At 61.4% G+C, this 27860-nt stretch overlaps 3 protein-coding genes across 4 annotated transcripts in view; 1 reads left to right on the forward strand and 2 right to left on the reverse strand.

Moving 5' to 3' along the window:
* TECPR2 (tectonin beta-propeller repeat containing 2) overlaps positions 1-21481 on the forward strand; it is a 45900-nt gene extending 24419 nt beyond the window's left edge. The window contains exons 7-19 of the mRNA XM_056113706.1: positions 576-887; positions 2042-2949; positions 4682-4865; positions 6310-6483; positions 7341-7521; positions 8234-8375; positions 9634-9874; positions 10164-10253; positions 10872-11105; positions 15502-15650; positions 19949-20090; positions 20193-20342; positions 20429-21481. Coding sequence (XP_055969681.1) covers positions 576-887; positions 2042-2949; positions 4682-4865; positions 6310-6483; positions 7341-7521; positions 8234-8375; positions 9634-9874; positions 10164-10253; positions 10872-11105; positions 15502-15650; positions 19949-20090; positions 20193-20342; positions 20429-20580 — 3059 coding nt within the window. The 3' untranslated portion in view covers positions 20581-21481. The remainder of the gene's footprint in view (positions 1-575; positions 888-2041; positions 2950-4681; positions 4866-6309; positions 6484-7340; positions 7522-8233; positions 8376-9633; positions 9875-10163; positions 10254-10871; positions 11106-15501; positions 15651-19948; positions 20091-20192; positions 20343-20428) is intronic.
* Positions 21482-24648: 3167 nt separating this feature from the next.
* ANKRD9 (ankyrin repeat domain 9) lies at positions 24649-26740 on the reverse strand. 2 transcript variants are annotated; one of them, XM_056113693.1, is made up of 3 exons: positions 26590-26740; positions 26011-26070; positions 24649-25716 (listed from the first exon to the last, which is right to left on the reverse strand). In XM_056113693.1, exon 3 carries the CDS (start codon positions 25667-25669, stop codon positions 24713-24715), a length of 957 nt encoding a protein of 318 aa, XP_055969668.1. In that variant the 5' UTR covers positions 25670-25716; positions 26011-26070; positions 26590-26740; the 3' UTR covers positions 24649-24712. The 2 variants fall into 2 exon arrangements, with proteins under 2 accessions (XP_055969668.1, XP_055969667.1); XM_056113692.1 differs by having other exon boundaries at positions 26534-26740.
* On the reverse strand, positions 26428-26855 carry LOC130023131 (salivary acidic proline-rich phosphoprotein 1/2-like). The gene is made up of 2 exons (XM_056113696.1): positions 26590-26855; positions 26428-26533 (listed from the first exon to the last, which is right to left on the reverse strand). The coding sequence occupies exons 1-2, from the start codon at positions 26853-26855 to the stop codon at positions 26428-26430; spliced, it is 372 nt and encodes a 123-aa protein (XP_055969671.1).
* Positions 26856-27860: the final 1005 nt, after the last annotated feature.

The following is a 27860-nucleotide window of genomic DNA, read 5'->3' on the forward strand; positions in this document are numbered from 1 at the left end:
CCAGGGAGCGGGGACGCCATTAGCTCTTGGTGGGGGCCAGAGCTTGGCCTGGGTGTCCCACCGCTCCAGCCTGCTCTCCTGACTCCCCGGTGATTTTCCCGAGCTTCTGCCTCCAGTCCCCTGTAGGGGGCGCTGCCTTTCTCTTCTCAGTTTCGGCAAGTTTCATGGCAGGTGCAAGTGTAGTTTTCTTTTTCTTTGATTTTTTTTTTTCGGGGGGGGGCACTTTGGTTCACACCCGGCGATACTCAGGGATTACTCCTTACTGCACTCAGTAATTAAATTCCTGGCGGGGCTCTTTTCTGATGTTCTTTGAGCCCTAAAATGTTCCTGGGGCATTGGTCAAGCATGCGCTAGCCCTCCTGGGAGGCTCAGCTGAGCCTTCCCGCTGTGTCATTTACAGAGGGCTGTGCCGAAGTTACTCCCCTGCTTTGGATTTGGGCTCATTTCCCTGTGTACTGGAACCGTGCCTTGGAATCTTATGCCAGTTCCTTGAGTGTCGCTCATTTCTCTGCACCCCGCAGGTTGGTGCAGTGCAGTAAGAGCATCTTGGTAAAGAAACCCAATTTCTTCCTCAGGGCGAGACAGTCTGGAGGTGTCAGGGGCTGCCGAGTGCTCCCGCGCACAGTGGGGAGAGAAGCCGGTGGGAGCCGGAGGGACCGAGACTCGGCTCCGCGGCCACTCGGTGACCAGCTCCGCAGCCAGCGAACCCAGGAGCCGGAGCAGCTCACTCACCTCCACCGACAGCAGCTCTGGGCTCCCGGGGGCCCTGGCTAGAGGCAGCCAGCCCGCAGCACAGAGGTTCAGTGTCATCAGCACGGAAGACTTCGACCAGGAGCTGGTGGTGAAGCCCCTCAAAGTGAAGAAGCGCAGGAGGAGGCGCAAGTCAGGTGGGCGTGCAGAGCGGCTGCACGGGGGAGGCCCCGGGCCTGCCAGGTCCAGCCGCATGGGATGCCTCGTGATCAGACGCACAATCCTGACGATGCGGGATGTGTTAGGGAATGGAATGCTTTTTGGAGGCGTCGGCTTGTTTGGTGCTGGTTATGTCCCCGCGTGAAGGAGTCAGCAGAGAACTTTGCAGGTGTTTGTTTCTTGGTGCCTGTCAGCCCTCCCGCCCCGAGAGCACTGCAGCACAGAAGGGATGTGGACCAGACTCCCAAGCCATTAATTAGTTTGGAAATGAGTCTGTGATCACTTGGGTGGAGGTGTGAGGTCAATACCTGCCAGTGCTTGGGGACCCTGTGATGCTGGAGATCAACCTCCCAGCATGCCCTGGTGAGGCATGCGCTCCATCCCAGAAACCATGCACAGCCCCCTCGGTTGTTCCAACAGTTTTGGGGGAGCCACTTAGCCACTAATGTGCAGTATTGGTATCCTTTCAACTACCCTACATTGAGGTCATTTTACTAGAAAAACTTACTGAAGGCCAGAATGTAGTTGAGCGATCGGACGTTTGCCTCACGTGTGGAACCAACACTGAGAGCGGGGAGAGACAGAGAAAGGGTGAGGAGATATTTTTCAGTAATTAAATTCCTTCATTTAAAACAGGTTTGGGGGTTAGGTTGGTTTTCGTGGGGCCTGACAGTGCCCAGGGGACCATCTGGTGCGATTGATCCTAGCCTTGTGCTTGCACTCTGGTCACTGAGCTATCTCTCCAACCCTAAAATATCATTTTCCTTTGTATTTTGGGGGTGTTATGGTACCTCCTCAGCTGTGTTTGGGGCTCTGGGCGTGGGGAAGGTGGGCACCGAACCCAGGCCTTCGTGCATGCTGTCTCCGGGCCCGGAAGCTGCAGGTTTTTTTGTTTTGTTTTGTTTTGCTTTTTGGGTCATACCCAGTGATGCTCAGGGGTTACTGCTGGCTCTGCACTCAGGAATTACTCCTGGCGTACTATTCCCCCCATACATTCTATATGGGGGTACCATATGGGATGCCAGAGATCAAACCCAGGTCAGAAGATACAGTTTTTGTTGAGTGAGAGTTTGACTTTGGTCTCTGGTCCGTGGTGCCATCCCTGGTCTTCACTGTCCCTGTTGTACTTTAGAAGGCGGAAGCAGGAGTACATGCCCCAGCTCTCTGGACTCCACGCCCTGCTGTGAGTTTCCCGAAGACAGTCCCCAGGCCTTGCTCACTGACCTGCTGCCCCCCGGCATTGGGGGCTCCTGCAGCCTGGGGTCTCCCGATGGTGAGAGCAATCTCCACAGCCTGCAGGACATGGACCCGGAAGCATTTAGTGTTCTGGAAGTGCCTGAACCTAGCCCTGACATACCTGGTGAAGACTGTGCCCCAGGAACCCCTGTGCCCCTGGGACACCCTGCGCAGGAGTTAGAGCTTCCCTGTGGGGAGCAGAGCCTGCCCTTGCCACCCAGGGAAGATGGAGAAGGCTGTGAGGTCTCCAGCCTGCAAGAGGAGCTGGGCCCTGCGCAGCACAGTGGACAGTCCCCCTGCCCAGAGCAGGATGGCGCTGAGCAGGTCCTGGAGGCCACGTGCCTAGAGCCAGGTGACCCCCATCCTGTTTCTGATGTTCCGGTCCTGGGATCCTCCCCAGTGCCTCCTGGCCTTGGCTGGTTCCCCTGTGCTGACCAGTGGCCGCTGGTGACCAGAGCCGATGAGGGCAGCATTGAGGGGGCCAGCCAGGAGCAAGACCACCTTGGGACCCACCCCGAGCCCGTGGTCCCTGGCAGAGACACTGGTCAGAAAGCCAGTGCAGATGTGGAGGGACAGCAGACTCGTCCGGTCTCAGCCTGGGCGACCAGGGCCCCAGAGCCTCGCGCAGAACCGCCTTCCCGGGAGCCGGCACTGACGTCCAGCGATGAGGAAGACATCTACGCCCATGGGCTCCCCTCTTCGTCCTCAGAGACGAGTGTGACAGAGCTCCGAGGCAGTCGCTCCCCGGGGCAGGAGCTGGGTCAGCCTGGCCCAGATGGCACGGGGCTGCCCAAGTCAGACCAGGTGTGTAGCTGGGGGGGCGGGGGGCTGGGGGATGGGACTGGCCGTGTGCTTCGGGCCAGGGCCTGTGAGTGGGGACCCACAGGCTGTACTGCTGCTTGGGGACATGCTTTCAGGTCACTCAGACTAGCAAGCAGCCTCACAGGCACGTCAGGGAGGTCAGGCTGAGGCTGACCCAGAGAGCAGAGGGCAGGTAAGTTTCCAGAAAGCACAACACAGGGAAGATTCTAGAGAGTAGAGTGCAGAGAACGTTCCAGAAAGCAGAGTGCAGTGACTGGAGAGTTAGTACAGTGGATAGGGCACCTGTTTTGCATGTGGCCACCCCAGGTATGATCTCCAACACTTCATGTCGTCCCTTGAGCACCTCCAGGAATGATCCTGAACTCGGAACCAGGTGTAAGCTCTGAGTGTGGCCCAAAAACAAACAAAAAAAAGGTTCCAGAAAGTGGAGCGCAAACGGCTCCCCTCCCTGTCTCACAGCACCTGATTCCCGCAGGCTGTGGGCCGCCCTCTCATGCAGTGCCTGGTGGTGCTGGGTGTCCCCCACTGGGTGATCATCATGAGTGCAGTTGTTCCAGGCGGAGGGAGGGGGTGTGAGTCAGCCGCCTGGTGGGGGCAGCTCCCAGGTCAGCTCACTTCTTTTTCCGGGGGCGAGGGCTCACTCTCTGTGGTGCTCGAGGGACTGCGTAGTGCCAGGTGAGAGGTGTTGGCCCCATGCAAGGCTGGTGCCCTTGCCCCGCACTCTCTGGCCAGCTCGTCTCTGAGAAGCACAGGCAGCCATCGCTTGCCTGGACGTGCCCCAGCTGCTGCTTGCTCTGAGAGGGGCCACGGAAGTGGGTGTCTCTGTTTCCTTGGGGACCGGCTGCTGCCTTCGTGGGCCTGAGTCACAGGTGGGCTACACAGGTGAAGGCAGTGAGCCATGTGCGGAATAGTAGGGTGCATACGGGCATTCCTCGCCAGGTGGACTTGAGGCCACACTAAGGCTCGCTTCCCCCAGCAGGAGGCGTCCTTGTTCCTGCCCTGGCATGGCTGCGTGGGGCTGGGGAGGGCAGGATGTGAAGGGCCGACAGCCTTCTCCAAAGCCCCGCCTCTGTGAGTGGGAGCTGGTACAGCCACCTGCATTTCGTGTGTGCTTCAGGAAACCACTCACCGGTGAAAACCAGCCTTGGCGTTGTGTGTGCTTTTTGCTTGGGAACCACCCTCGGCGATGCTGTGTGGCTGCTCCCAGCCCAGTGCCCGGGCCTCCGGCGTGTCGGCCATGCACACTCACCCCTGAGCTCCCACCCAGGCCTCATCCCTGATTTTTAAAAGGGCTGGAGAGACAGTGCCAGAGAGATAGTGCCAGAGGGATCGCACCGGCATCTTGCCCCGCTACCCAGCCCCAAGCCCCTAGCCGTCAGGGGTGGCTCCTGAGCACAGAACCCAGGAGCAAGACCCGGAGCCCGGTGTGGTGGGGTCCCGCAGGTTCAGGCAGGCAGCATGCGTGTTCTGGCAGATTTCCATCCACACAGGACAAACCGTGTCTCCTCTCCCGGGTAGAGGGTGGTACTGCTGCCTCTCCCGGGCAGCGCTGATGGCGGGACAAGGGCAGGAGCACACACCACAAAGTCCAGCATTGTTGGGGACCACCCGGGGCTCGGTGGAGGTGGAGGGGCACACCAGGTGGTCCCGGGGGCCCCCACCTGGTGCCACTGACCGGTGCCTCTGCCGGGACTCACAGCTCTGACCACGTCAGTTTGCAGAAAGCTGGATGGTCTACTCGGGCCCCGGCTGTGGCATCCTCAGCCTGGCCATCTCTGAGAAACACGTGTGGTGCCTGGACAGCAGAGGCGGGCTCTTCTGCAGCGCGCTGCCGGGCGCCGGGCTGCGCTGGCACAAGTTCGAAGACGGCGTCCAGCAGGTGGCGGTCTCGCCCTCAGGTTGGTCTCTGCTTGGCATCCCTGTGGCACAGCCCGCCTTGGGGAGACTGGCCTTTCACTGCAAGGCCGAGGGTCTCCAGGGTCAAAGGTGGGCTCCGCTTGGCCCCGTGTGCAGGGTGTAGCGGATAGTTCGTTGTTCGTCCAGGGATTTTACTGCTCCCTGTGTCAGCAACACTTAAGTTTGGAAAGTTTGGGGGTTTTTTTGAAGGATTTACTAACTCCTTGTAAAAATCTACCGTGCTTTTGTTTCTCCGCAGTGCTGGGGAGCAGTGGGCATGCTGGACACATGCAGTCCTTGGTTTCCTTTTTGGAAAGTTTCTTTTTTTTTTTTTTGCTTTTTCAGGTTACACCCGGCGATGCTCAGGGGTCACTCCTGGCTCTGCACTCAGGAGTTACTCCTGGCGGTGCTCAGGGGACCATATGGGATGCCGGGAATCAACCCGGGTTGGCCGTTTGCAAGGCAAATGCCCTACCCGCTGTGCTATCTCTCCAGCCCACATTTTTGGAAAGTTTCTCATGAGTCACATGAGTGCTCTGGGGAGTGATGACCCCCCTGGCTGTGAGAGGGGCTGCAGTAAATCTGGGCCACATCCACCCTCTGGCCCAGCTTGAGGGCCATTGTAGGGAGGCAGAGCAGCCTGGGCTAACGCCCACCGTGTGTGCTGCGTACCTGGCCACTGCTGTGAGGCCTACATGGCCAGAGCTGGAGCAGCTAGCTGCTTCCTCCCAGAGCCCCCGAGGGCCTGTGCGTCTCTCCCCAGGGTGCAGGCTGCCTTGTGCTTCTGAGCCCGTAGGTTCGATTGCTTGATGGTACGCACCACTGTGTCCCTGGCGGCCAGTGCTGTGGCACCATGCTGTAGGTGTGGCTGTCCACTTCTCTGTGGGTCTTAGCACTGCCCATTCCAGTCTTGCCACCTCCCACCGAGATCCTGCGCTCTATCTCCCCGCCAGCTGTGGCTAGTTCAGACACAGCTTCACCCTTGCCCTGGGCGCTGCCCAACTCGTGGGCCCTTCACTGCTTGGTCCTGGTCACTCACTCATGAGGCGGCTCTGGGCTCGACAGCCTCATGCTTGCTAGCCCAGTCACCATGCTGAGTCACCGGGTCAGTTCCCTGAGTGGGGAAAGGACAGCCTCGTCCTGTGGGGGTCACTGGCCATTTCTTTGCCTCCTGTCCTTTGTTCCCAGCACTCAGATGCTGACCTCACCCTGCTCCTGTGTATATCTCCTCGCCCCTGACAGCCGCGTGCTGCGCTCCATGCCCACAGGGTTGTGCTGGCTTGGCCATTCCCCGGCCATTCCCCTGTAGCCCTGCAGGAGTGGGAAAGGGGCCTGCGGGCAGGACTCCCAGGTTCAGGCCCGGCCACGCTCTTTCCCTGCGCTGGTTTTGGGGTGTGACTGACGGTCATTGTTGGCGGGACAGTGAGTTGAGTTGTGTTCGCTCAGGTGCCCTTCTCTGGAAGATCGAGCAGAAGTCAAACCGCGCTTTCGCCTGTGGGAAAGTAACGGTCAAGGGGAAGCGGCACTGGTACGAGGCTTTGCCCCAGGCGGTGTTTGTGGCCCTGAGCGATGACACGGCCTGGGTCATCAGGACCAACGGGGACCTGTACCTGCAGACAGGTAACTGCCTCTCGCCTCCGGCCCCACGTCCCAGCGGTGCTGGCAGGAAGCAGTTTGAATTGAACACTTGTGCGGGAGAGCCCGGCTCAGAGGAAGTTCCTGCTGCTGACACTGAGTCACCATCGAGTGGGGGTCTGGGCGCCTGATGCCAGGAGTGGTCATGGGGGGCTCTGCCGTGCTAGGGTCCACAGCTCACAGGATGAGGGGGATCCCTGTGAGCACTGCCTTCCACCCGCGTGTGCACGTGAGCGGGGCGTCACCCAGTGACTTCGTGATGACAGGTGCTGCCTGAGACTCAGGCTTTCAGCTGTGCCCAAACCGGGCCTTCGGCCTCACCTGCTTTCCCTTCAGAATACCAGTTGGCCCCAGCACTGCTGAGTCAGCAGCGTTTCTTGGCTCCAGGCTCGGACCCCTGCCCCCTCTGGCTGCTGGCTGGGCAGTCCCACATGTCCCCCTCCTGCTGCACAGCCACCTGTCTGTCTGGAAAATGAGCCCTGACCAGCCAGGGCAGCTCACTGAGCAGGGCACGGGGCGGTGACTAGAGGTGCAGGTCCTGTCAGGGCTGGGCAGGGGCAGGGAAAGGGAAGCCCCTCTGCCCTGCCCTGCCCTGCCGGATGGGCTGGAGGCCTGCGAGCCAGCCCCTGTCCACCCTTGTCTGCAAGGAGAGGTGGAGACCACAAAGCGGGGCTGGGGACTCAGCCTGTTCTTGCAGAACACTGGAACCCCTTGGGGACCCCTGAGAGTTCTGTGCTCCCCAATCCGTGACCACAGACAGTGGAGCAGGGGAGCGAGCCGAGGCCACGTGGGGGAGAGTGCAGGTCCTGACGATGCCTCTGGGCCCCTCTGTCCCCTGGCAGGTCTCAGCGTGGACCGCCCCTGTGCCCGAGCCCTGAAGGTCGATTGCCCGTACCCGTTGGCACAGGTCACAGCCCGCAGCTGCGTGGTTTGGGCGCTGACGGAGCAGCGGGCGCTGCTGTACCGAGAGGGCGTGAGCACCTTCTGCCCCGAGGGGGAGCAGTGGAAGTGTGACATCGTCAGGTACGCAGGGGCCCTGCCCAGGCAGTGCTGCTTCCAGGGCTCCCCGGGAGGGTCAGAGCCACTTCTAAGGCTGCGGGGGGTCCCCATGTCTCCTGACTGTGCTCCACAAAACATCCAACTTGGGGACGTCCCCCAGTCTCCAGGCACTGCAAAGCCAGATGTCCACCTTCCTTTCCGTCGGCCCCGTCAAATCTGCTCTCAGAATTGTGACAGTCACCTTATATTGTCCAGATTTTCAGGCACAGAATTAAAGCCCTTTTGTTAGAGTTCTTGGGGAAACGAGATGTGGTCTTTTGCTGGCAGTTTACAAACGACTCAACTTCAGTGTGTCTGTCATGGGCCCCAGCTGGCCAGGCTGGGTGTCTGAAGGGGACAGCTGCAGGCCTGCCCTCATGGAGGGGAGGAGCAGGATGTGTCAATAGCAGTGGCCGGCACAGCCTGGCACAAGGGCTGGGGGGTGAGGGTGTGGGCACGGGAGCTTTCGGTTGCTTCCTTGGTGGGGGGAGGGAGGTACTCCACCCTCATGCTCTGTCCACACCTCGTCACTGTCCTCACCGCTCTCCGCTCTGGGCCTCTGTGCTTCTGACACTGCCATATAGGCACAGCAGACCAGTGGAGGACTGCAGGTGGCCCATTGCCCCACACACACCAGCCCCCTACACTGTGAGTGTGGGCACTGACCCCATGTGTTGTTGTGTTGGCCCATTTGCAGTGAGCGGCAGGCCTTGGAGCCAGTGTGCATCACCCTCGGGGACCAGCAGACACTCTGGGCCCTGGATGTCCACGGACACCTGTGGTTTCGAACTGGCATCATGCCCAAGAAGCCCCAAGGAGACGATGACCACTGGTGGCAAGTAGGTGGTGCTTGGTTCTTCGCAGGAGTTGCCCTGGGCTAGAACTGCTTCCCCCATCACCCTGCCTGCTCCCTGGAAGGCAGGAGGGATGGCAGCACCCCTGTTCTCTTGTGTTTGGGGGTCACACTGAGGCGGAAGGGGAGGCCCTGCCCATAGAGAAGGCCTCGTGAGCTGTCAACTTCCATACCTGGCTCTGTTCCTTTCACCGGGGGCGTTCCTGAGAAACCCATCGTTAGACACTAAATAAGCCCAGTGACTTCCACTTGAAGACCTGGATAATAATGATGTTTAATGCTGAACAAATGTACTAAGAAAAGAGGCTAGACAATAGGTCTGGGACGCCCAACCCACAATTAAAATTCACCCATCTCAGCGTGCTCTAAAGGCAACAGAGTAAACAGCGTTTCCGCCCCGGAGAAGAGTGTTGGTGCCCGCCCCCGGCAGGAGGGGCTCAAAAGTGTGTGAGGGGGTGCTCTGGCCTGCGGGGTCTTCCAGGGTGTCACCCGCGCCCTAAGGCACCATTGGTGTCTGCAGAGCCCCAGCCTTCCCGGTGTCCAGCTCTCGTCAGACTCGAGGCGGGTGGGTCTGAGCGTCCGGGGCTGCCCTGGGGAGGCCGCTGGGCATGAGACCGTCCAGTTCTGCTTCAGTCATGAGTGACTCTGACACCCTGCTTAGAATCTGCTTAAACTTTTCATCACTATTCTAAGTATTGGAGACTTATTATCTCCTTTGGAAGTACCTAGATTGAAGGCAAAAATGATCCCTTCTTACTGGGAAGACTCGGAAGCTTGAGGGGATGGTGTCTGATCAGGAAATAATGAAAACTGGCTGTAAAGAGGCGTTCAGTAAAAGTGGGTAAACTAGGCCTGCTTCTGGCTCGGGAGAAATTACAAAGAAGCACTGGGCCTGGCTGCATGTGCTCAGGTCATTGTGTGATGCACATATGTATGCCTGCTGCCTGTGTGTGTGCTTGCCTGTGTGTATGCTTGTGTGTGTGCCTGCCTGTGAGTATGCTTGTGTGTGTGCCTGCCTGCGTGTGTGTCTTCCTGCATGTGTGCCTCCCTGTGTGTGTGCCTGCCTGTGTGTGCCTGCCTGTGTGTGTGTGCCTGTGTGTGTGTCTTACTGTGTGTGTGTCTGTGTGTATGCTACATGCCTGGTGCTGGCGGCACCCGGCCACGCCTTCTCCCAGCAATGACCACTGGGGAGCTCAGGGCAGCACTGCAAGCAGGTTTCTCTCCCTGCCCCCCCCCGTCCCCAGGTGAGCATCACAGACTACGTGGTGTTCGACCAGTGCAGCCTCTTCCAGACCATCATCCACGCCACACACTCAGTGGCCACAGCTGCCCAGGTGCCCGTTGAGAAGGTGGCGGACAAACTGCGCCTGGCATTTTGGTCTCAGCAGCTCCAGTGCCAGCCCAGCCTCCTGGGAGTGAGCGCCAGTGGTGTCTGGATCTCCTCTGGCAAGAATGAGTTCCATGTCGCTAAAGGAAGTCTTGTCGGTGGGTGTCTCTCATCTTTCGGCAACCCCCTCCCACAGTGCCCACCAGGCCCAGGCCCTGCAGGGTCTGGAGGGGTCAGGGTGGGCCAGGAATACTGACGCCATTCTCACCACCGGACCCTTGCATGGCAGCCTCCTGGGGGTATTCTTGCCACTATGATGTGGCCAGCTGTAGTCACTTGTGAGCAGGGCATGGCCCTGTTTCAGGTCCTGCTGCCTGAAGCCCCGGGAGTGCCGGAGGGAGCTGGCACGGTGGCCGCCCTTGGACCTGTGCCCTCTTCTCTCCCTAGGCACCCACTGGAATGCTGTCGTGCCCCGAGGGACGGCGTCCACCACAAAATGGGCCTTTGTGTTGGCGTCCACGGCCCCCACAAAGGAAGGTTGGTTGAGAGGCACAGTGCACAGCAGGTGAAAAGTTACAACCACTGCCCAGGCAGACGCGCTGGGGTGCTAGACAAAGGGGGTGGCTGTGAGCGAGTGCCCGAGCTGGGCGGCCTGGTCTGTGTCCCCAGAGGGAGGGCTCTCACATCTGAGGGTGAGGACTGACCCCGGCCCCTGGCAGCTGACCCCTAGCTGGGCTCCATCCCGGGCACAGGTCAGCTTGGGAGCCAGCACTGCCCTGGGCAAGAGGGAAGTGGCCAGGCTCTGCCTGCACTTCCCAAAGAAACCAGAGAGCCGGAAGGCCGCCATGGGCATGTGACAAGGCGCCTGAGGCGGACCAGCCTCTCCTGGGCAGAGTCCAGCGGGCGTGCTGGGCTGTCTCTGCCCACAGCGTGGGGCTCAGCGCTGAGGGTGGCTTTGGTGCCCCGACACTGGGGAAGGGCCGCAGCAGGAAGTGAAACTTCTGCCTCAGTCCCCCTTCTCCAGCCGCCTGCACAGGAGGAGGAGGAGGAGGAAGAGGAGGAGGAGGGGTAGGGCCGCCATGGGGGCTGCCTCCTGCCGCTGGGGGTGGGACGCCGAGCATCTGCCTGCAAGTGACAGGCGGCCCTCTTCTGCAGGAAGCTCCCTGTGGCTGTGCCAGGGCAGCAAGGACCTGTGCAGCGTGAGCGCCCAGAGCGCGCAGGCCCGCCCGTCCACCGTGCAGCTGCCGCCCGACGCCGAGATGCGGGCCTACGCCGCCTGCCAGGACGCACTCTGGGCCCTGGACAGCCTCGGGCAGGTGTTCATCAGGACCCTGTCCAAGAGCTGCCCCACGGGCATGACCTGGACCAGGCTGGACCTGTCCCAGCTAGGTATGGCCGTCTCGTGCCGTGACGTGTGCCGTCGGCATGACTGTGTGAATCCTCGCATGATACTGCATCAGTGGCCGGATCCCAGGAGTGGGCCGGCCACTGTCAGAGGAAATGAGCTCTGGCTCTCGGGGCGCTCTGCTCCCTTCCTCAGGGCCCAGGTCTTGGGGCCTGGGAGTCAGTGGCTGGAAACTCCTGGGGTGCAGCTATCTCTGCCGGTCTGTGGACTTGGCATCTTTGATGTGGCACAGCGCACTTTGCCCTCCTAGACCAGCCACTCTCTCACGCCAGCGGCTGCTTTCCTGCTGTCTCCAGGCAGGCAGAGCTGACTCACTCAGCCCGGGAATAAGCGGCCAGTGAGAGCGGCACGTACCCCTCTCAAGGCGGCCACGACCTCCTGCTTGGCGCTGATGCCAGGGGGCTGAGCACTCCCAGGGAGGCCAGAGGGAGGAAGGGGAGAAGCGGGAGGGTGCGTCTGTCCTCCTGCAGCCCACGGATGCCTGTCTCAGGTGCGGCTGTGGGGAGGGGTCAGTTGTCCTGGCTGCCACAGTTCTGACCGACTAAAGCAGCTCTCGTCTCAGCTAAAGAAGCCAGGGTGTGACTGAGGGTGTGCTCTGCCTGGGCCGTGTCCACCCCCTTATGCTGCCCCCTGTGCTGTCTACCCCCTGTCCACCCCCCTACTTCCCCCGTGCTGTGTCCACCCCCTGCTCCCCCCCCGTGCTGTATCCACCCCCCTATGGCCCCTGTGTCGTGTCCACCCTGCTCTGCTGTGTCCCTGGCGCCGCCTGTCCCTCTCTGCTGGGCTCTGCAGCTGCAGCCTCTACCCTGCCCACTGCTGGGCAGTGGTTCTTGTGGGGGACGCAGGAGTGACAGTCCCCCAGCGAGACATGCATCGGTGCCTGAAACACCTCCGAGCGGCGCCCGCTCAGGTGATAGGGTTGGTTGTGTCCCATCTGCCGCCTGCAGCTGTGCATGGGACCCAGCCCCTGCCTCTTGTCTGCTCAGGGATTCCTGCCGAAGCCAAGGACTGTTCTGAGCGCCTGCGTGCTGTCGGCCAGGCCAGCAGGCAAGGCCTGGACTCAGGTGGACAGATCTCCTCACTCCCTCAGGGCACAGGTTCCACTCAGGCGTGTGCTGGGAATGCCCACCATCGACGGGACAGCTCTGGGGGCAGGGGACCCGTGTCCTTCCCAGACTTGCCCTGCCAGGAGCTGGCTCCAGGCCCAGAACATCTCCTGGGTTCTCCTGAGCCCCACAAGGTCCTCTGAGCCCGGAGCAGCCCAGTAAGATACAGGAAAATCAGAAAACTTGGTCATGGGCGCTTGCAGCCTGGCAAGAGCCCACTGAGTGCCCCTGACCTGCAGAGCACCCCTCACCCCAGACTATGGGTGCTCTCCTCTCACACTGGGTGCTCTCCTCTCAGACTGGGTCCTCTCCTCTCAGACTGGGTGCTCTTCTCTCAGGCTGTGGGTGCTCTCCTCTCAGACGGGTGCTCTCCTCTCAGACTGGGTGCTCTTCTCTCGGGCTGAGTGCTCTCCTCACACTGTGGGTATTCTCCTCTCAGACTGGGTGCTCTCCTCTCATACCGTGGGTGCTCTCCTCTCACACTGTGGGTGATCTCCTCTCAGACAGGGTGCTCTCCCCTCGGACTGGGGTGCTCTCCTCTCAGACTGGGTGCTCTTCTCTCAGACTGAGTGCTCTCCTCTCAGGCTATAGGTGCTCTCCTCTCAGACTGTGGGGTGCTCTTCTCTCTTCTCTTGGTCTCCACTCGCTTAGCCTTGTCTCTGCCAGCAGATGAAACCGTCAGGAACGTTGTGACTTGTTACTCATGTCAGAGTCCTTTCGAGCCTGTCTCTTTCTGGGTCCTGGCCGACTGCCACTGAGCTGCTGGGGTGCAGGTAGGAGACACTGTCCCAGTCACCTCAGCTAGATGGGCGATCAGTGCTGCCCAAGCCATCCTCCTCCCAGGGCCAGAGGCAGGAGGCGCGGGGCTGTTAGTGCTGCCAGCATCTCATGCAGACCCTGACTTCCAAGCTTCTCTCTAACACAGAGCAAAGTCCAGCATGGCGTGGGCAGCGCAGGGCTGCAATGGGTTAGGACTTCGTGACACAGCATCCATGGAACCAGAGGTGTGGGCGAGCCCCGGATCCGTGTATGAGACCCCTGTACCAAAGACACGCAAGGCGACTTCTGTGCTCTGCAGAAGGGGCAGGTTGATAGCTGTTTAGGATTCAGTCCAAAAGTTTTTTTATTTCCCTTTTAGTTTTTGGGCCACACCCAGTGGTACTCCGAGCTCAGCAGTCATTCCTGGCAGGCTCGGGGGACCCTGTGGAGTTCCAGGGATTGAACCTGGGTTGGTCACCTGCAAGGCAGATGCCAACCTTTTGCTCCAGCCCTCAGTCCAGAATTCTTAAGCCTTGGACACAAATCCAGGTCTGGGGTATGAAGATGATATTTTGATTTCTTACAGTTGCTAATTTTTGGAAGAGAATTTGCATCATTTAGCAAATATTTAAGGTTCATATAATATTTCCATAAATATGTATTATGTCAAGTGTTAGAATGTTTAGCAACAGTTGCAAATTGTAGCTGAATTCATTTGGTCACAGCATTTAATGAAGAAATATTCATTGTCAGTTTCTGCCTCTAGTTTACAAATCAGATTACATTATACAGTAATTTACACAGACATTTTTTATTGGTAGTAAAACACCAAATAAGAGCCACATTTGTTATAAACTTTGAATTAAAAAGCAACTAGGAGCCGAATAATATGACAGTGGGGAAAGTTTGCTTGCACACAGCCGACCCGAGTTCAATCCCCAGCATCTCATATGATCCCCTGAGCACTGCCAGGAGTAACTCCTGAGTGCAGAGCCAGGAGTAACCCCTGAGCATCACCCAGTGTGTCCCAAACATACACACGCGCACACATACACACGCGCACATACACATACACACACACACAAAAGAAGTACTAAAAGGAAGTTTTGCTTTGTTGAACAGGGTAAACTTGTTAAAAAGGGAGGGAAAAAACAGACAGCTTGGCAAAAAGATTGTGGCCTGTCTGGGTTGGTGGCAGTGCTCATGACAGGACTCTTGTCAACAGCATGACGCTCCAGCACTGCTCTCACCCGCCCGTGCCCTTGTAGACTGTCTCCGGGAGGCTCACTGGTCTCACTGCATTGCTCTCGCTCCCGGCCTGCTGCCTGCTCGCTTCTGCTTCTTTTAGCAGAGACGAGTCACTTCTTACAGCCCTTTGGCCAGAGCCTCTTACTGACAGAGTGCCCTAGTACCCAAACCCAATGCTGGTGAGGTCATGGGTAGCCAGTGCCCACTGCCGAGGCATGGGACCAGTTAGACAGGAAAACCAGTTTCTGTCCAACTAAAGGTAGTGGGGGGCAGAGAGATCCCGAGGATAGAGCATTGTCTTGCGTGCAGCCAACCCGGTTTGATCCTTGGCACCATGTATGGTCCCCAGAGCACAGAGCAAGGAGTCAACACTGAACATCGCTGAGTGATTAGCCCAGAGCAATAAAAAAAAACCAGAGCTAAAGGTACACATGCATTGGACCTCATCTCAGTCAGAAAAGCAGCACACATTCACCGGCAATGTCTACAGGGATGGCCATCGGAGTTTGACTCCCCAGCACCAGTGTGGAAATGACCAGAGGGTCATGAGGTGACTGGCAAGCCTGCCTCATGCCCCAGGAAATGGCCTTTGGGAAAGGGACAGGTTCAGTCCCCTGAGAGAGAGGCACCAGACCAGGAGCGGACATACTGGTTCTGGCCCGTGGCCTCTAGACCAGACTCATTGCCCAGAGGGACAGGGAGCTGTCTGCAGGGAGGACACTGGTACGTCCTCAAATGCCGAGTTCCAGCCCTGGGAACCAAGCACAGAGAATCAAGCACCCTTCACTCTGGGTCGCCTAGGTCCATCTCTGGGGAATCTGGGTCTGTCTGACCTTGCTGGGGCCTGAACCTCAGGTATGAACAACAGCAACTCTTGCTGCACATTTGAAAGGTTGAAACACTATCCAGGAACCTGACTGTCTGCCCTGCTAGCTAACTCTCACTGATGCTCTATTTGCTGGCATAACCAAATACCAGTTTTTAAAAAACATTTCTTTTTCCAGGGGTTGGAAGAGTATTTTGGCCACACCCAGCAATGCTCAAGCTCTTTCCTACCCCAGTTTATCTCTGCTCTGTGCTCAGTGAGCACAGGGCTTTAGGGACCATATGGGGTGTCGGGGGGGTCGAATGTGTGTCTGCTGCTTGCAAGGCCAGTGCCTCTCCAGCCCAGGACAGGGGCATTCTCAGTCGCAGAGCTCATGTGCAGCGTCACCCTATCCTGATGTTCAGAATCCGAGTCCATGACCGTCACTCTGCTTGCCTACAGGCTCCATCAAGCTGACCAATTTGGCATGTGGAAACCAGCATGTCTGGGCCTGTGACTCTAGGGGTGGAGTTTACTTCCGTGTGGGGACCCAGCCTTTGAACCCCAGTCTGATGCTTCCAGCCTGGATTATGATCGAGCCCCCAGTGCAGGTAAGCGAGGGGACCGCACCTGACTGTGTCAGGTCTCGTTCCTGGCTTTCCACTCAGGGATCACTCCAGGGGGACTTGGGAACTCCGGGATGCCAGGGATTGAACTGGGTCAGCCATATGCAAGGCAGGAGCCCTCTCCTCTGCACTTACTCTCCAGCCCCTTGGCCTGCAAGCTTATGCTGAGTGATGCAGAACTTGCCAGACAGGCTGTGGGAGTGAGTCCTGGTCCCTCCTCAGGGCACCGGTCAGGGGGCTTCCATCAGTGTGATGCCCCCATGGAGTCGGGCTCTCCATTGACACAGATTTCCACCCAGCACTTTTCCCAGCTCGGCCTCTCCGCAGGCAGACCGGTCTGGGGGACCCCTCGGCCTGGCATGGTGCAGGGCCAACTTCTCGGGTGCGGACCCACCTGCTGCTGCTAAGCAGGCTTGGACCTCATGGTCCACTTGCTGCTTGGGCCTGTCCACCATAGTCGGACCTGGGTTCCTGCACGCCCCTGTCTCCCAGCACTCCCAGGAAAAGCCACCCTCCTCCAGCCCACTCGGGTCGACGTCTCGGCAAAGAACTCAAAACAAATGACTCAGTGCCACGCTTGGGAGGATGGGGAATATTTATAGTCATGCCGAGCATCTCCGAGTTTGCTGCTTCAGCTGCAGGATGGTGTGGCCATGCTGGCAGTCACTCACGGGCACACATGGCACCCAGCCCACCTCTCCCCCGGGACTCTCCATACCCTTCCAGCCCCTGGTCACTGGCCTTGCCCCCCGTGCCTTCTCCAGGGTCCTGCACTGCTGGAGGAGAGAGATTCTTGCATCCCAGAATTCCAGGCCCGATGCTGGGGGCCCCCCAGGAGTGCGGTGGAAGTGGGTACCCACCAGTGCTCCCAGAGCATGGCCAGGAGTCTCAACTGATGGGCCTTGGCACACGGACATCTTCAGAGATGCCCACAGCCAACAGGACTTAGCTGGACTCTCCTGCACTGCCAGGACAGCCGCCAGCAAACAACCTGCCTGGACCCTGAACTCTTCTCCGGGGTCGGAGTCAGTCTCTGGGTGCTGCAGCTGCTCAGAAGGGGTCCAGTGATCTTGCCTTGTCCCTAAGGCCTAGCTGGGCCACCGCAGGGTCACTCTTACCCCACTGTTTGTGGCACCCACCCCCCATCAAGCTCTGAGGCCCCCACATTCCGGGCAATTAGAGCAGGCCTCGGACTTTAGTCAGGCCCCATAATTTACCCTTCTCAAAAAAATAATTTGATTCTTTCCTTCCTTCCTTCTTTCCTCCCTCCCTCTCTCCCTCCTTCTTTCCTTCCTCCCTCCCTGCCTCCCTCCTTGCCTGCCTCCCTCCCTCCCTCCCTCCTCCCCTCCCTCCCTTTCTTTATTCCTCCCTCCCTCCCTCCCTTCTTCCCTCCCTCTCCCCCCCATCGTCCCTTTCTTTCTTCTTGTTTTGGGGCCACACCAGCAGTGCTAGAAAGTTTCTGTTCATCTCTTCTCCCCATTTTTTGATGGGGTTGGATGTTTTTTCTTGTAAAGTTCTACCAGTGGTTTTTGTATCTTGGATATTAACCCTTTATCAAATGTTTGATGGGCAGATCATTTCTCCCAATGTGTGGGCTGCCTTTGTATTCTGGTCATTGTTTCCTTTGAGGTGCAGAAGCTGCTTAATGGAATGTGATTCCCTTTATTTATCTTTGCTTCCATTTTTGTGGCCAGTGCTTTTTCATCCTTAAAGATGCCTCTAGCTTCAATGCTATGGAGAGTTCTGCTTATGTTTTTCTCTGTGAGCTTTATGGATTCAGGTCTGATATCAAGGTCTTTAATCCATTTTGACTTGACTTTTGTGCATGGCATTAGAAAGAGGTCTGCGTTCATTTATTTATTTCATTTCTTCAGTTCGGAGTCACAGAGTGCCAGACAGCCCAGTGTTTTCTCTCAGGCCCGCTGCAGGTGGATACAAGCCCAGGAGCGGGATTATCAGGCTGTACAGAAGCCCAGTTCCTAGTTTTTGTTTTTAATGAGTGCCAGTCTAGGGAGGTGCTATCTCATTTTTATTTGCAGATATCTTATGATTAGTGATACCGAGCATTTTTTCAAGTGCCATTTGGGCATTTGTATATCTTGAGGAAGTTTCTGTTTAACTCTTCTCCCTGTTTTTTGGTGGGGCTGGATGGTTTTTTCCACTGTAGATTTCTACCAATGGGAGGTGTTTTTTTTTTTTCTTGTATGTTTGGTTTGGTTTTGACTTGAGCCACGCCTGGCAGTGCTCGGGGTTAGTCCTGATTCTGCACTCAGGAATCACTCTTGGTGTGCTCGGGGGACCATGTGGGGTGCCAGGGATTGAGCCTGGGTCAGTTGCGTGCAAGATAATCGCTCTCCCACTGCCCTGTCGCTCTAGCCTCTCCTGGTGTTTCTGCACCTCGGATACCAGCCCTTTCTCTGATGAGTGGTAGGCAAATATTCTCTGCAGTCTGCAGGGTTGGCCTACTTGACAGCGCATCGAACAGTGTTTCTTTAAAGGTAACCCCCACCAGCCAGCACCACGCACCTGGGAGTTTAGCTCAAAGTTTTGTCTATCCCCAGAGTTTGAAAGGGGGCCAGTGCAAGCGTGCGCACAAGCTGCCTAGTCCCAGTGACCCCATACAGGCTCCCCCACCATCCCTGGCAGGGGCTCGTTTCCCAGCATGATAGACCTGTGTGTGGGTCAGCTTCAGGGAGGCAGGGCGGGGGCACACCCAGGACCTCTGCGGGGTGTTCTGTGCTCGTGTCTGTGCTTGCTGGTCTCTGCAGGTACGAAATACGGCAGTGATCCAGGGGCCTCCCTGCCTCCTGGCACTGTCCCTCCGCAGGAGCTTTCCACCATGTGTGGGTCCCTCGATTCTTTCAGACCTCTGGGACTCCCGATTCCCTCCACCCGCCTGCCCCCTGCAGGTCCCTGGCCACCCATCCCGCCCCCTGGCCCAGCCCTCTCGGTGGGGTGCAGTTGTTGCTGACACAGGACAGAGACAGACAGGACACAGCCGTGACGCAGCTGCCTGGCCTGCAGTGGAGGGTCTAGGAGTAGAGGGCTGCCATGGGTTCCACAGGACCCATGGAGGAAGGCGGGCACCGGGCGCCTCCCTCACAGAGCCCCGAGGGTGGGGTTGAGAGTTTGGGAGTTTCTTTTGTTTTGAGCCATACCCAGCTACGCCCAGGGGTTACTCCTGGCTCTGCACTGCACTCAGGAATCACTTCTGGTGGCACTTGGGGGACCAGATAGGATGCTGGGGACCGAACCCTCATGCGCAGCCAGGGCCTTACCCTCTGTACTTTGCTCCAGTTCCAAAGCACATCTTTTAGGGAGGGGGCGGGAGTGGGCCGCATCCAGCAGTCCTGCGGGCCCACGCGCACGCAGGGCTCGGCATCAGACCAGGGGCGCTGCGTACAGCATGGGAGCGCCAGCCTCAGGGTTCACTCCAGCTCTGAGCCCAGGGATCACGCGACCGTTTGTGCCGCTGCGGGTGAGAGGTCTCCCGTGCAAGGCCAGAGCCTCCTGTGCTGTCTCACTGCAGCCGTGTCTGCTCTGAGTTCAGAGGGTCACCTTCGTCAGCAGCACTGCAGGGGAAAGGACCTTCCCGGACGTTGGGGACCCGGCCTCTGTGGGCCTGGTTCTGGTTCGGGAGCCACAGCCAGTGGTGCTCAGGGGCTTTTCCTGGCTCCGTACTTAGGAGTCACCTTTGGCAACCCTTGGGAACCCTGTGTCGTGCTGGCGATCAAACTGGGTTGGCGGGGTGCGAGGCCATCCCTGTTCTGGTCCTCCAGCTCCATGTGCTTTGCCGTGGGGTTTGGTTCTGGCCCCATGTCTTGGGTACCAGGTGACCAGCGGGACCCTCACGACACTCAGGAGCATCTCCACATGCTGCTTCTGGACCCCTCTGCCCTCAGACTGGCTCCAGCCTTTCCCTCCCATGGTCTTTCCTGGGCCTCTGGGGGCTGTGGCCCCAGTGCAGGGCGTAGGAGTGGGTGCCACAGACCCGCCCCTCGTCCGAGCCCCTGACCACATGTGCTGTCTCCAGCACAGGTTGGCCCGTGACACCCTCAGCACCCAAACCTGCATCCTAGTCGCTGTCACGCGCCACCTCTGGCTGCCCAGACCCCCAAGCCTTCTTTTGGCCTCAGGGTGGGCAGGTGGGTGGGCACAGGGACCCTTGGTCTCCCTCCCCGGGGCTGCCCCTTGTCACTGACCACTTCAGCCCTCCAGCCTCCCGCCCTCGTCCCCAGCCCCGTTCCTGCCTCCCCTAAGGATGTCACCCCCTCCTCTCGCAGCCCGCTGGGGTGACCTTGGTCAGCGTACACTCCAGCCCCAATGACCAGATGCTGTGGGCACTGGACAGCAGGTGGAATGTGCACGTGCGTGTGGGGATCACGGAGGAGATGCCCGTGGGGACCGACTGGGAGCACGTGCCAGGTGGGTGCCGGTGCTGCCCAGGCGTCCCTGCCAGCCCCTGCCACAGACCTGGGGGCGGGGTGGCCTTCCCGCAGCCAGACCCACAGGCCCGTCCACCCACAGGCTTGCAGGCGTGCCAGCTGGCACTGAGCCCGCGAACCGTGTGGGCCCGCTGCCCCAACGGTGACCTGGCCCGCCGCTACGGCATCAGCGACAAGAACCCGGCGGGAGACTACTGGAAGAAGGTCCCGGGGAGCGCCACCTGCCTCACAGGCAAGGGGGCGGCCTGGGGCAGGCGGGTGGCTCGGAGGCAGAGCGGCCACCATGGGAGCTGACACACATTTCCCCTGCCCCCACAGTGACCACAGCAGACGAGCTCTGGGCCGTGGGCCCCGCCGGCGCCCTCCTCCAGCGGCTCACGAGGACTTTCAGCCACGGGCACGGGGCCCAGAGCAGCCCGGCCAGTGCACCGCACCCCGAGGAGCTGGAGGACGAGTGGGAGGTCATCTGAAGGCCGCGCCACCAGCACCCAGGGAGCAGCGAGGCCGCGCTGCTGCGACATGCCCGGTCAGTTCGGAGCCCCACAAGCTTCTCCCCCCGACACCACCACGGTTATGGTGGCGGCACCCCTGGACCCTGGTGGGGGGGGACTGGGGGCTGTGGTGCCCCGTTGCATGCACTGCAGTTACCTGTGTGCTGCATCCCCTCATCCCTGTCCACACCCGCCCAGCAGGGCTACACACTCCTGCGGGCAGGACCGGCCAGAGCCAGGCAGGGCACCAGCCAGGGAATGCATCAGTGCCCAGCCTGCCGCCATGCCCCCAGCACCTCAGACACATTTCATGCGTGAGACTGCAGTGGGGCACCAGTCAGGTGTCCCCGTGGGGCACCCCCCCGCCCCAGCCAGGGCAGGTGCACACCTCGAGGAGGCTCTGGCAGCGGTACAGGCTGGGGCGCAGACAAGGGGTGCATGGAGGCGGAGCCTCGCCACGGCCTTTTCCCGCTGTTGAGCCCTGCAGCAGATACCTCACCTGGAGTCGAGCTCACTCCAGACGTGCATTCCTGAAACCGGGGCAGGCCGAGTGTGGCCGCCAGAGGGACCCCGGCAGGGCAGTGGCAGCGTGAGGGCTGGGCCCTGAGGCCTCCATCTGGAGCCCTGACCTCCAGCCACGGCTGTTCTGACTGCGGTGACAGGGCCAGCTGCCAGGAAGGGGGTTCCCGGGGCGGGTCAGTGAGGTGGGGGCCCCTTGGCATCTGCCCACCTGCCTCGGCGGCTCCTACACCGAGGGGCCGCTGCTGAGTCCAGCCGCAGCTCCGCACCACCTCCAGGCCAGCTCCGTGCTTGACCTTCTGGTTTTTGTTTTCAGCTGTGCTTGGAGACAGTGCAATAAACTGGGACTTTTCCAAACCTGGTCGAGTCTGACGCTGGGCCGAGAAGGGCCCGCTCCGTGTGGGTCTCAGTCAGTGCCTTTGCCTGGCCAGCTGCTCGGGGAAGGGAGGAACCACTCCCCTCCCCCGCCCACTGCCCTGAGCCTCTGCTGTGGGCAGGCCTGGGAGAGCTCAGGCTCCTGAGTCTGGGCTTGCGTCTGAGATAGCAGGTACCAGAAATGCCCTCCCAGGACCTCTGTGGGGATAGAGCCGTTTGGCTCTGGCGGTGGCACTCACACATACCCGTATGCACATGCCCCTGCGCACAGCCCCCCTCCCCCCCCCAGCACTTACACACAGTTCCATACATGCTTTATGCACACATGTGCGCACATGCATGCACTCAGCTGACTCCAGGCCCAGCAACCTGGCCGGGACACTCTGGCCCCCGGCTTGCTAGGAAGTGAGTTCCAAGTTGTGAGGACTCCAGTCCCTCTCAGAGAAGTCTGAGACAGCCCGGGTGCCTGGGGGCTCAGCCTTCTGAAGCTAGGCTGTTTTATTGTGAGAATCTACTCAGAAAGGTGTGAGGGGTGGCCAGAGTATAATGGGGAGGGCCTTTGACTCACATGCAGCCCACCCACGTTCAATCCTCCGCATCCCATATGATCCCCCAAGTCCATCCAGAAGTGGTCCCTGAGCACAGAGCCAGGAGTAAGTCCTGAGCACTTCCAGGTGTGGCCCCAAAACAAAAGTGAGGGGAGAGAAACGTGTCCAAGAAGCGGGCTTCTCCAGAGGGAAGACACTCCCGGGATGCAGCTCTCATGGGCAGAAGCCTCCGGCCTCTCCAGGAGCAAAGAGGTCACTGGCCCAAGGTCACGCAGGGAGACTTGGGACATGGGATCCAGAGTGCTGCTGGCTGCCATCAGTCTCCGTCTCCTGTCACCCTGGGTTGCCAGAAGCGATGACGGCAGCATGTGAAGTGGAGGGAGGGGCAGGGACACCCAACAGGCCCACGGCCAGCAATAGGACAAGCCCCTCCCAGCACCCACAGCAACCACGGCTGAGAGACCTGCTTCCTCTGCCTTTGCTGAGTCACATGCAGGTGTCATTCCCAAGTCCAAGATCACCTTTTCATGGCCTGGCTGGGAGCAGACTCATCACTGAGTGCTGCTTTGCATGTAGGAGAACTGGGTTCGGTGCGTGGTATCAAGTGAACCGTGCCCACCCTCACCCAGCACTGTCATGGGCCACACAGGCAGGAGTGTCCTCTGATACTGTCAGGTGTGGCTCCAACCCAAACTACACACTGCCTGACAGCTACATCTGTGTACAGCCCAAGGACCCCCATGCTGGACTACAGTGGGGAGGCAGGTGGACAACACGGGGGGATCCCCAGGCTGGGGCCCCTGATCAAACACAAGTGGGTGTCCACCAAGAGCAGGGCTGCAACAGGCAGAAAGTTAGGCACTGAAAATTGTGTCTGCAGACAGCAGCTCCAGTGCAGTGCCCAGACTCCTTCCACCTCGGCCCGACTCGTCCTTGGGATGCCCAGTGCCTGGTGCTCAGTCCCAACAGCCTCTGCACTGGACACCCCGAATGTCCATTGGGGCCATCTCAGAAAGTGGTCTTGCGGCCAAAGCAGTTGTATAGTGGGTAGGGCACTTGCCTTGCACACAGTCAACCCCAGTTCGATCCCCAGCATCCCATATGGTCCCTCAAACACCATTAGGAGCAATTCCTGAAACGTAGAGCCAGGTGTAACTCCTGAATATCTCCAGGTGTGACCCAGAAACAAAAGTCAGTGCCGTCAGGGCCACAGCAACAGAAGAGCAGGGAGGGCATTTGCCTTGTATTCGGCTAATCTGGGTTTGATCCCCGGCATCCCATACAGTCCTCCAAGCACCACCGGGACTAACTCCTGACTAGAGAGTCAGGAGTAACCCGAGTATCACCAGGTGTGACGCAAAAAGCCCCTCCCCCCCAAAAAAAAGTGCTGTCTTGGGGTGCTTAAAAGTTAGTGTAATCAAAGGGGAAAAGGAGGGGAGGTATATTTTCTGGGGAGTGATGTTTGGTGGGCACAGTAAGCCCAGCACAGGGCCATCACCACATCCCACGTGCAGGGGTGCCCTGGGAGGTCCATCCCACAGAATCACAGTGCCCTGGGGACAAGGCCTGACCTTCAAGTCCACCCTCACCTGAAGCTGCCCAACTCTGAGGCTGCCTTCACTGGCTCCTGGTGGGCACATGGGCAGCTCTGGCCAAGAGCTGGTTCATAAGGGAAATGCACAGGCCATAGATGGCAGCAGCTGGCGGTGTATGTCCTATGCCTACACCAGAGGCCCCAAGGACCTGATAGCCACGGGGCACACCGCCCTCCTTCCTCCAGCGCCAGCCTCAGATAACACAATTTGGCTCTTATCCTCGCATGCTGGGGCCTCCACCTGGGAGCCCTCCAGAAACCAGCCCCCTGCGGTGGCTGATCCTGGCCTTACCCACCCACACTCCCCACCATGTGCCTGTGTACACGGGGGTTAACACCCTGGGTGCCTCCCTACCTGACCCCCTCTACCCAGGAGAGGGGTTGCCCTCTGTGGGGAGGGAGGGAACAGCTCACAGATGGCCCTGAGTCTTTGAGCAACGGGGACACTGAGGCAGGTGATGGCCAGCACCAGGCTACTGGGACAGTCCCACTGCCCAGGCCTCCTGCCCCGCCTGAGCCTGGGCACAGCTGCCCAGCACTCCTCGGGCCCTGGCAGGACATCATGGCCTCTGGGTGGAATTTCACAGGCCAGGGGTGAGTCGGGCAGACACCTGGCTGCACTCCCTGGCCTGAGACTCCTCAGGGTGCTGGCCCAGCCTGGCCTCTGTCCCGACAGGTCCCCATCTTCACAACCCTGGGCACAGACCCCAGCTGGGGCAGTCAGGCGCCGCCCCACCTACACCGGGCCCAGCGGGCAATTGTGGGGGGAGTGGGGGGGGGGCGGCGACGGGGCGAGCCCAGACCTGGAGCCCAGACCTGTGCAGACCCGGGGGCAGTAGCCATCCGCCAGGCGGGGGCGATCCCAGGAGGGCATCACCGAGCACCCTCGGGGGAGCACCCCCCACGGGGGCCTCCTGGGACTGCGCGAACGGGTGCACGTGCCCGCGGGGCCCCGCCGTGCTCCCCGGCCGAGACGCAGCCCACGGCGCCCGCGACAGAGAGTCGAGAAACGCAGGACAGACATCCGTGTATGTAAAGTGCCGGATACAGCGCTCGGAAACCAGTCCTGGCCGGCCTAGCCCTTGCCCAGGAGGTCCAGGGGCTGCAGGAAGGGCGGCAGCGGCAGCTCGTCCAGGGCCTCGGGGAAGCGGCCGGGGGCGATGGCGGTGACCAGCACCTGCATGGCGCGCGTGAAGAGCGACGGCGGCGCCAGGCCGGCCAGCCACTGGAACTTGTCCTCGCCCAGCAGCCGCTGCCAGCGCGGCCGGTCGCCCAGCAGCTGGCGGCGGGCCGGGGCGGCGGCGCCCGCGGGCGTGTACAGCACCAGCAGCTCGAGCAGCTGCAGGCGGCGCTGGCGGGGCTCGGCGGGGGCGCCGGGGGCCGCGGCCGGGGGCGCCGGGGCGGCCGGCTCCGCCGCGTCGCGGCCCAGCTGGCCCAGCAGCACCTCGAGCGGCGTGAGGCCGTTGCCGTCGCGCAGGCCCGGCGAGGCGCCGTGGCCGAGCAGCAGGAAGAGGCACTCGGGGCGCGCCAGCTCGCAGGCCACGTGCAGCGCCGTGCCGCCGCCCTCCACGCGGCCGCAGCCCCGGCGGTCCAGCAGGCGCGCGCGCTCGTCGGCCGGCAGGTCGCGCACGGTGCGCAGGATGCGGCGCAGCACGCGCACGCGGTTGTAGCGCACGGCCAGCGCCACGTGCGGGCCCGGGGCGGCGCAGCAGCGGAAGCCGGCGCTGGGCGGCGCGAGCGCGCGGCGCGGGAACGACGCCAGCAGGTAGTGCGCGTAGGCCTGGTGGTCGTGCACCAGCGCGTAGAGCAGCGCCTCCGACGGCGAGTAGGCCACCGCGCGGCCGCGCTCGTCCCAGTGGAAGGCCTCCGTGGCGCGCATGTCCTCGAGCAGCCACACGGGCAGCAGGTCGCGCACGGCCTGGTAGAAGGCGAAGGACGACTTGCGGCACTGCTTCTGCGCCCGCCAGCGCGCCGCGCCCGCACCCTCGGGCCCGCCGTCCGCGCCCCCGGGCCGCTGCGCGTCCCACGGCATGCTGGCTGGCCGGCTGGCTGGCGGCGGCGGGTACCCCGCTCCGGCACCTGCGGGCAGAGGGGTGGCGGTCAGAGCCAGGGACCCCGCGACTCGCGCGCCGTCTGGCCTCCACCCAGCCCGCGCAGGCCCCGGCCCGAGCCTCCCCGCCTCCTGGTCCAGACTCTCCCCTGGCACCTCCGCCGGCACGGGACCCCACGCCCCCACCCGAAAGGAGGGCAAGGCCAGGCTGGCTGCAAGTGGGGGCAGGAGAGCAGCGCCTCATCCCCCGCTGGGCCAAGTGCCCCCCACAGCCTGCGCCCCTGCGCCCCGGGTCTGCGGGGGCACGGGGCCGTCACACCTACCTGCGGTGCCCGATCCTAGTGCGGCGCGCCCCCTGCCACTCCCGGCCTCAGCTTCCGCATCTGGAAGAAAGCGGGAAGGGGCGCTCCAGCTCCCACCCAAGCCACTGCAGCGGGTGTCGCGAGTGGGCGCAGTCAACCTGGGTCTCCCCAGCCTGGGGCTGGGGCGCGGCTGTCACCACTGCCCATGGGCCCGACTGCCCAAGGTCAGCCGGTGCAGTCGGGCGAGAGGCTCGTTCCGGAGGGGCCCGGCCCGCGCCCTGACCTTGTCCTCTAAGCCCTCCAGGTCCCCGTCGGTAACTAAGTTACGGCGGTGGGCGGGGGGACAGTCCCGGCGCGCCGGGGTTTCGACGCCCCAGGTGCCCCGTGTGGACACCCGCGGGACGCCGGGCGTGTTACGTAAAGTCCGGCCGCCCCACGTCAGCGGGAGTCCGCGAAGGGGGCCCCCGACTCCCGGCGGGCAGGGCGCGGCGTCGGGCGGGCGAGGCCGGGGGGCGGGCAGGGGGCGGCGCGGCGGGGGCTGTACCTGCGCGTGCGGGCGCCGGGGGGCGGAAGGGGGCGGCGGCCCGGCCGGAGACTCACCGTGCGGGCGGCGGCCTGGGGTCCCGGACAGGACAGAGCAGGTGTCGGGCGGAGCGGGACGGAGGCGCCGCCGCCCGCGCCCGCCGCAGCCGCGCTCTGGGCCGCCGCGGCGCGAAGGTTGCGCGGCGGGGCAGGCGCGGGCGGCCGGCGGGCGGCGGGCGGCGCAGTGCGGCCCGGCCGGGCAGGACCGCGGGGCCGTGCGCCGCCGCCGATTGGCCCGCGCCGCCGGCCCTCGCCGCCGCTGATTGGCCACCGCGCTGCACCATTGTTACGTCACCGTCGGGGGCGGGGCCCAGCGGGGCCCGCGGAAAAGTTGGAGAAACTTGAGGGCGCGGGCGGGCGGGGCGGGGCGGGGCCGGCGGGCGGGGCGGGGCCTGGGAGGGGCCCGCGGGAGGGGCGGGCCCGGGAGGGGCGGGGCTCCCGGAAGCGCGGGCCGCGCTGGGCCTCCCGCGGCGGCCGTCCCTGGACAGGTTCCCGGGCAGGAGCAGCTGCTGGCTGCACGGGTCTCCCCTGCGTGGCTTCGCTCGCCCCGCTCGGCGGAGTCCAGTTCCCCGCCGCGCCGAACCCGTGACCTTGGGGAGCGGTTCCCCGGCGATCCGCGGAACCTCCTGCGTCCACGGAGCGAGCCCCGGACTCCCGCGGACTCCCCCGGGCAGGCCGCGCCCCCTGCCGGCTGGTCCCTGCACTGCCGCTGCCCGTCCGCGGGAACGGCCCGGCTGGGCAGGTGGCCAGCAGCAGCAGGACATCTGTGCAGGCTCAGGCCCCAGCACCTCCTAAAGGGATCTCCGTTCTGCGACCCCATCCGCGGTGCTCTGTGCCCAACACACTGCTGGGGCCCAGCTTCATGGAAACCCCGACATTTACAGCCCTAGGGCAGTGGCCTTATAGCCCCTGGGACTCTGGATCTGGATATCTGAGTTGGACAGGACAACTGCACGGGGGCCCAAAGGCCATCCCAAGACGGGTCAGGGCTGACCCGAGTGGCAGCAGGCGTGGCTGGGTCGCCTCCACAGGCCCCTCTTGGCTGGCTGGGGCTCCCTGCTACCCCGACTCTCCACTGCGGAGAGCCCTGTGGCCAGATGGGGTCCGTGGGGGTCCAGGCCCCCTTGACTCGGGGGCAGCAGTGATTTCCCTCCCAGCCACTGTGCAGTTCTGCTCTGTGTCAGGAAATATGGTGAGGGTTCCTGTGGGTGCAACCCTCGTTGGGGCAGGGCCCCAGCTGTCCCGTGTCCCACAGTGACCAGCTTGGCTCTGGTGGAAATGGTTGGGAT

The sequence above is a fragment of the Sorex fumeus genome, unplaced genomic scaffold, assembly GCF_029834395.1.
Source record: "Sorex fumeus unplaced genomic scaffold, SorFum_2.1 ptg000022l, whole genome shotgun sequence".
Taxonomy (NCBI): domain Eukaryota; kingdom Metazoa; phylum Chordata; class Mammalia; order Eulipotyphla; family Soricidae; genus Sorex; species Sorex fumeus.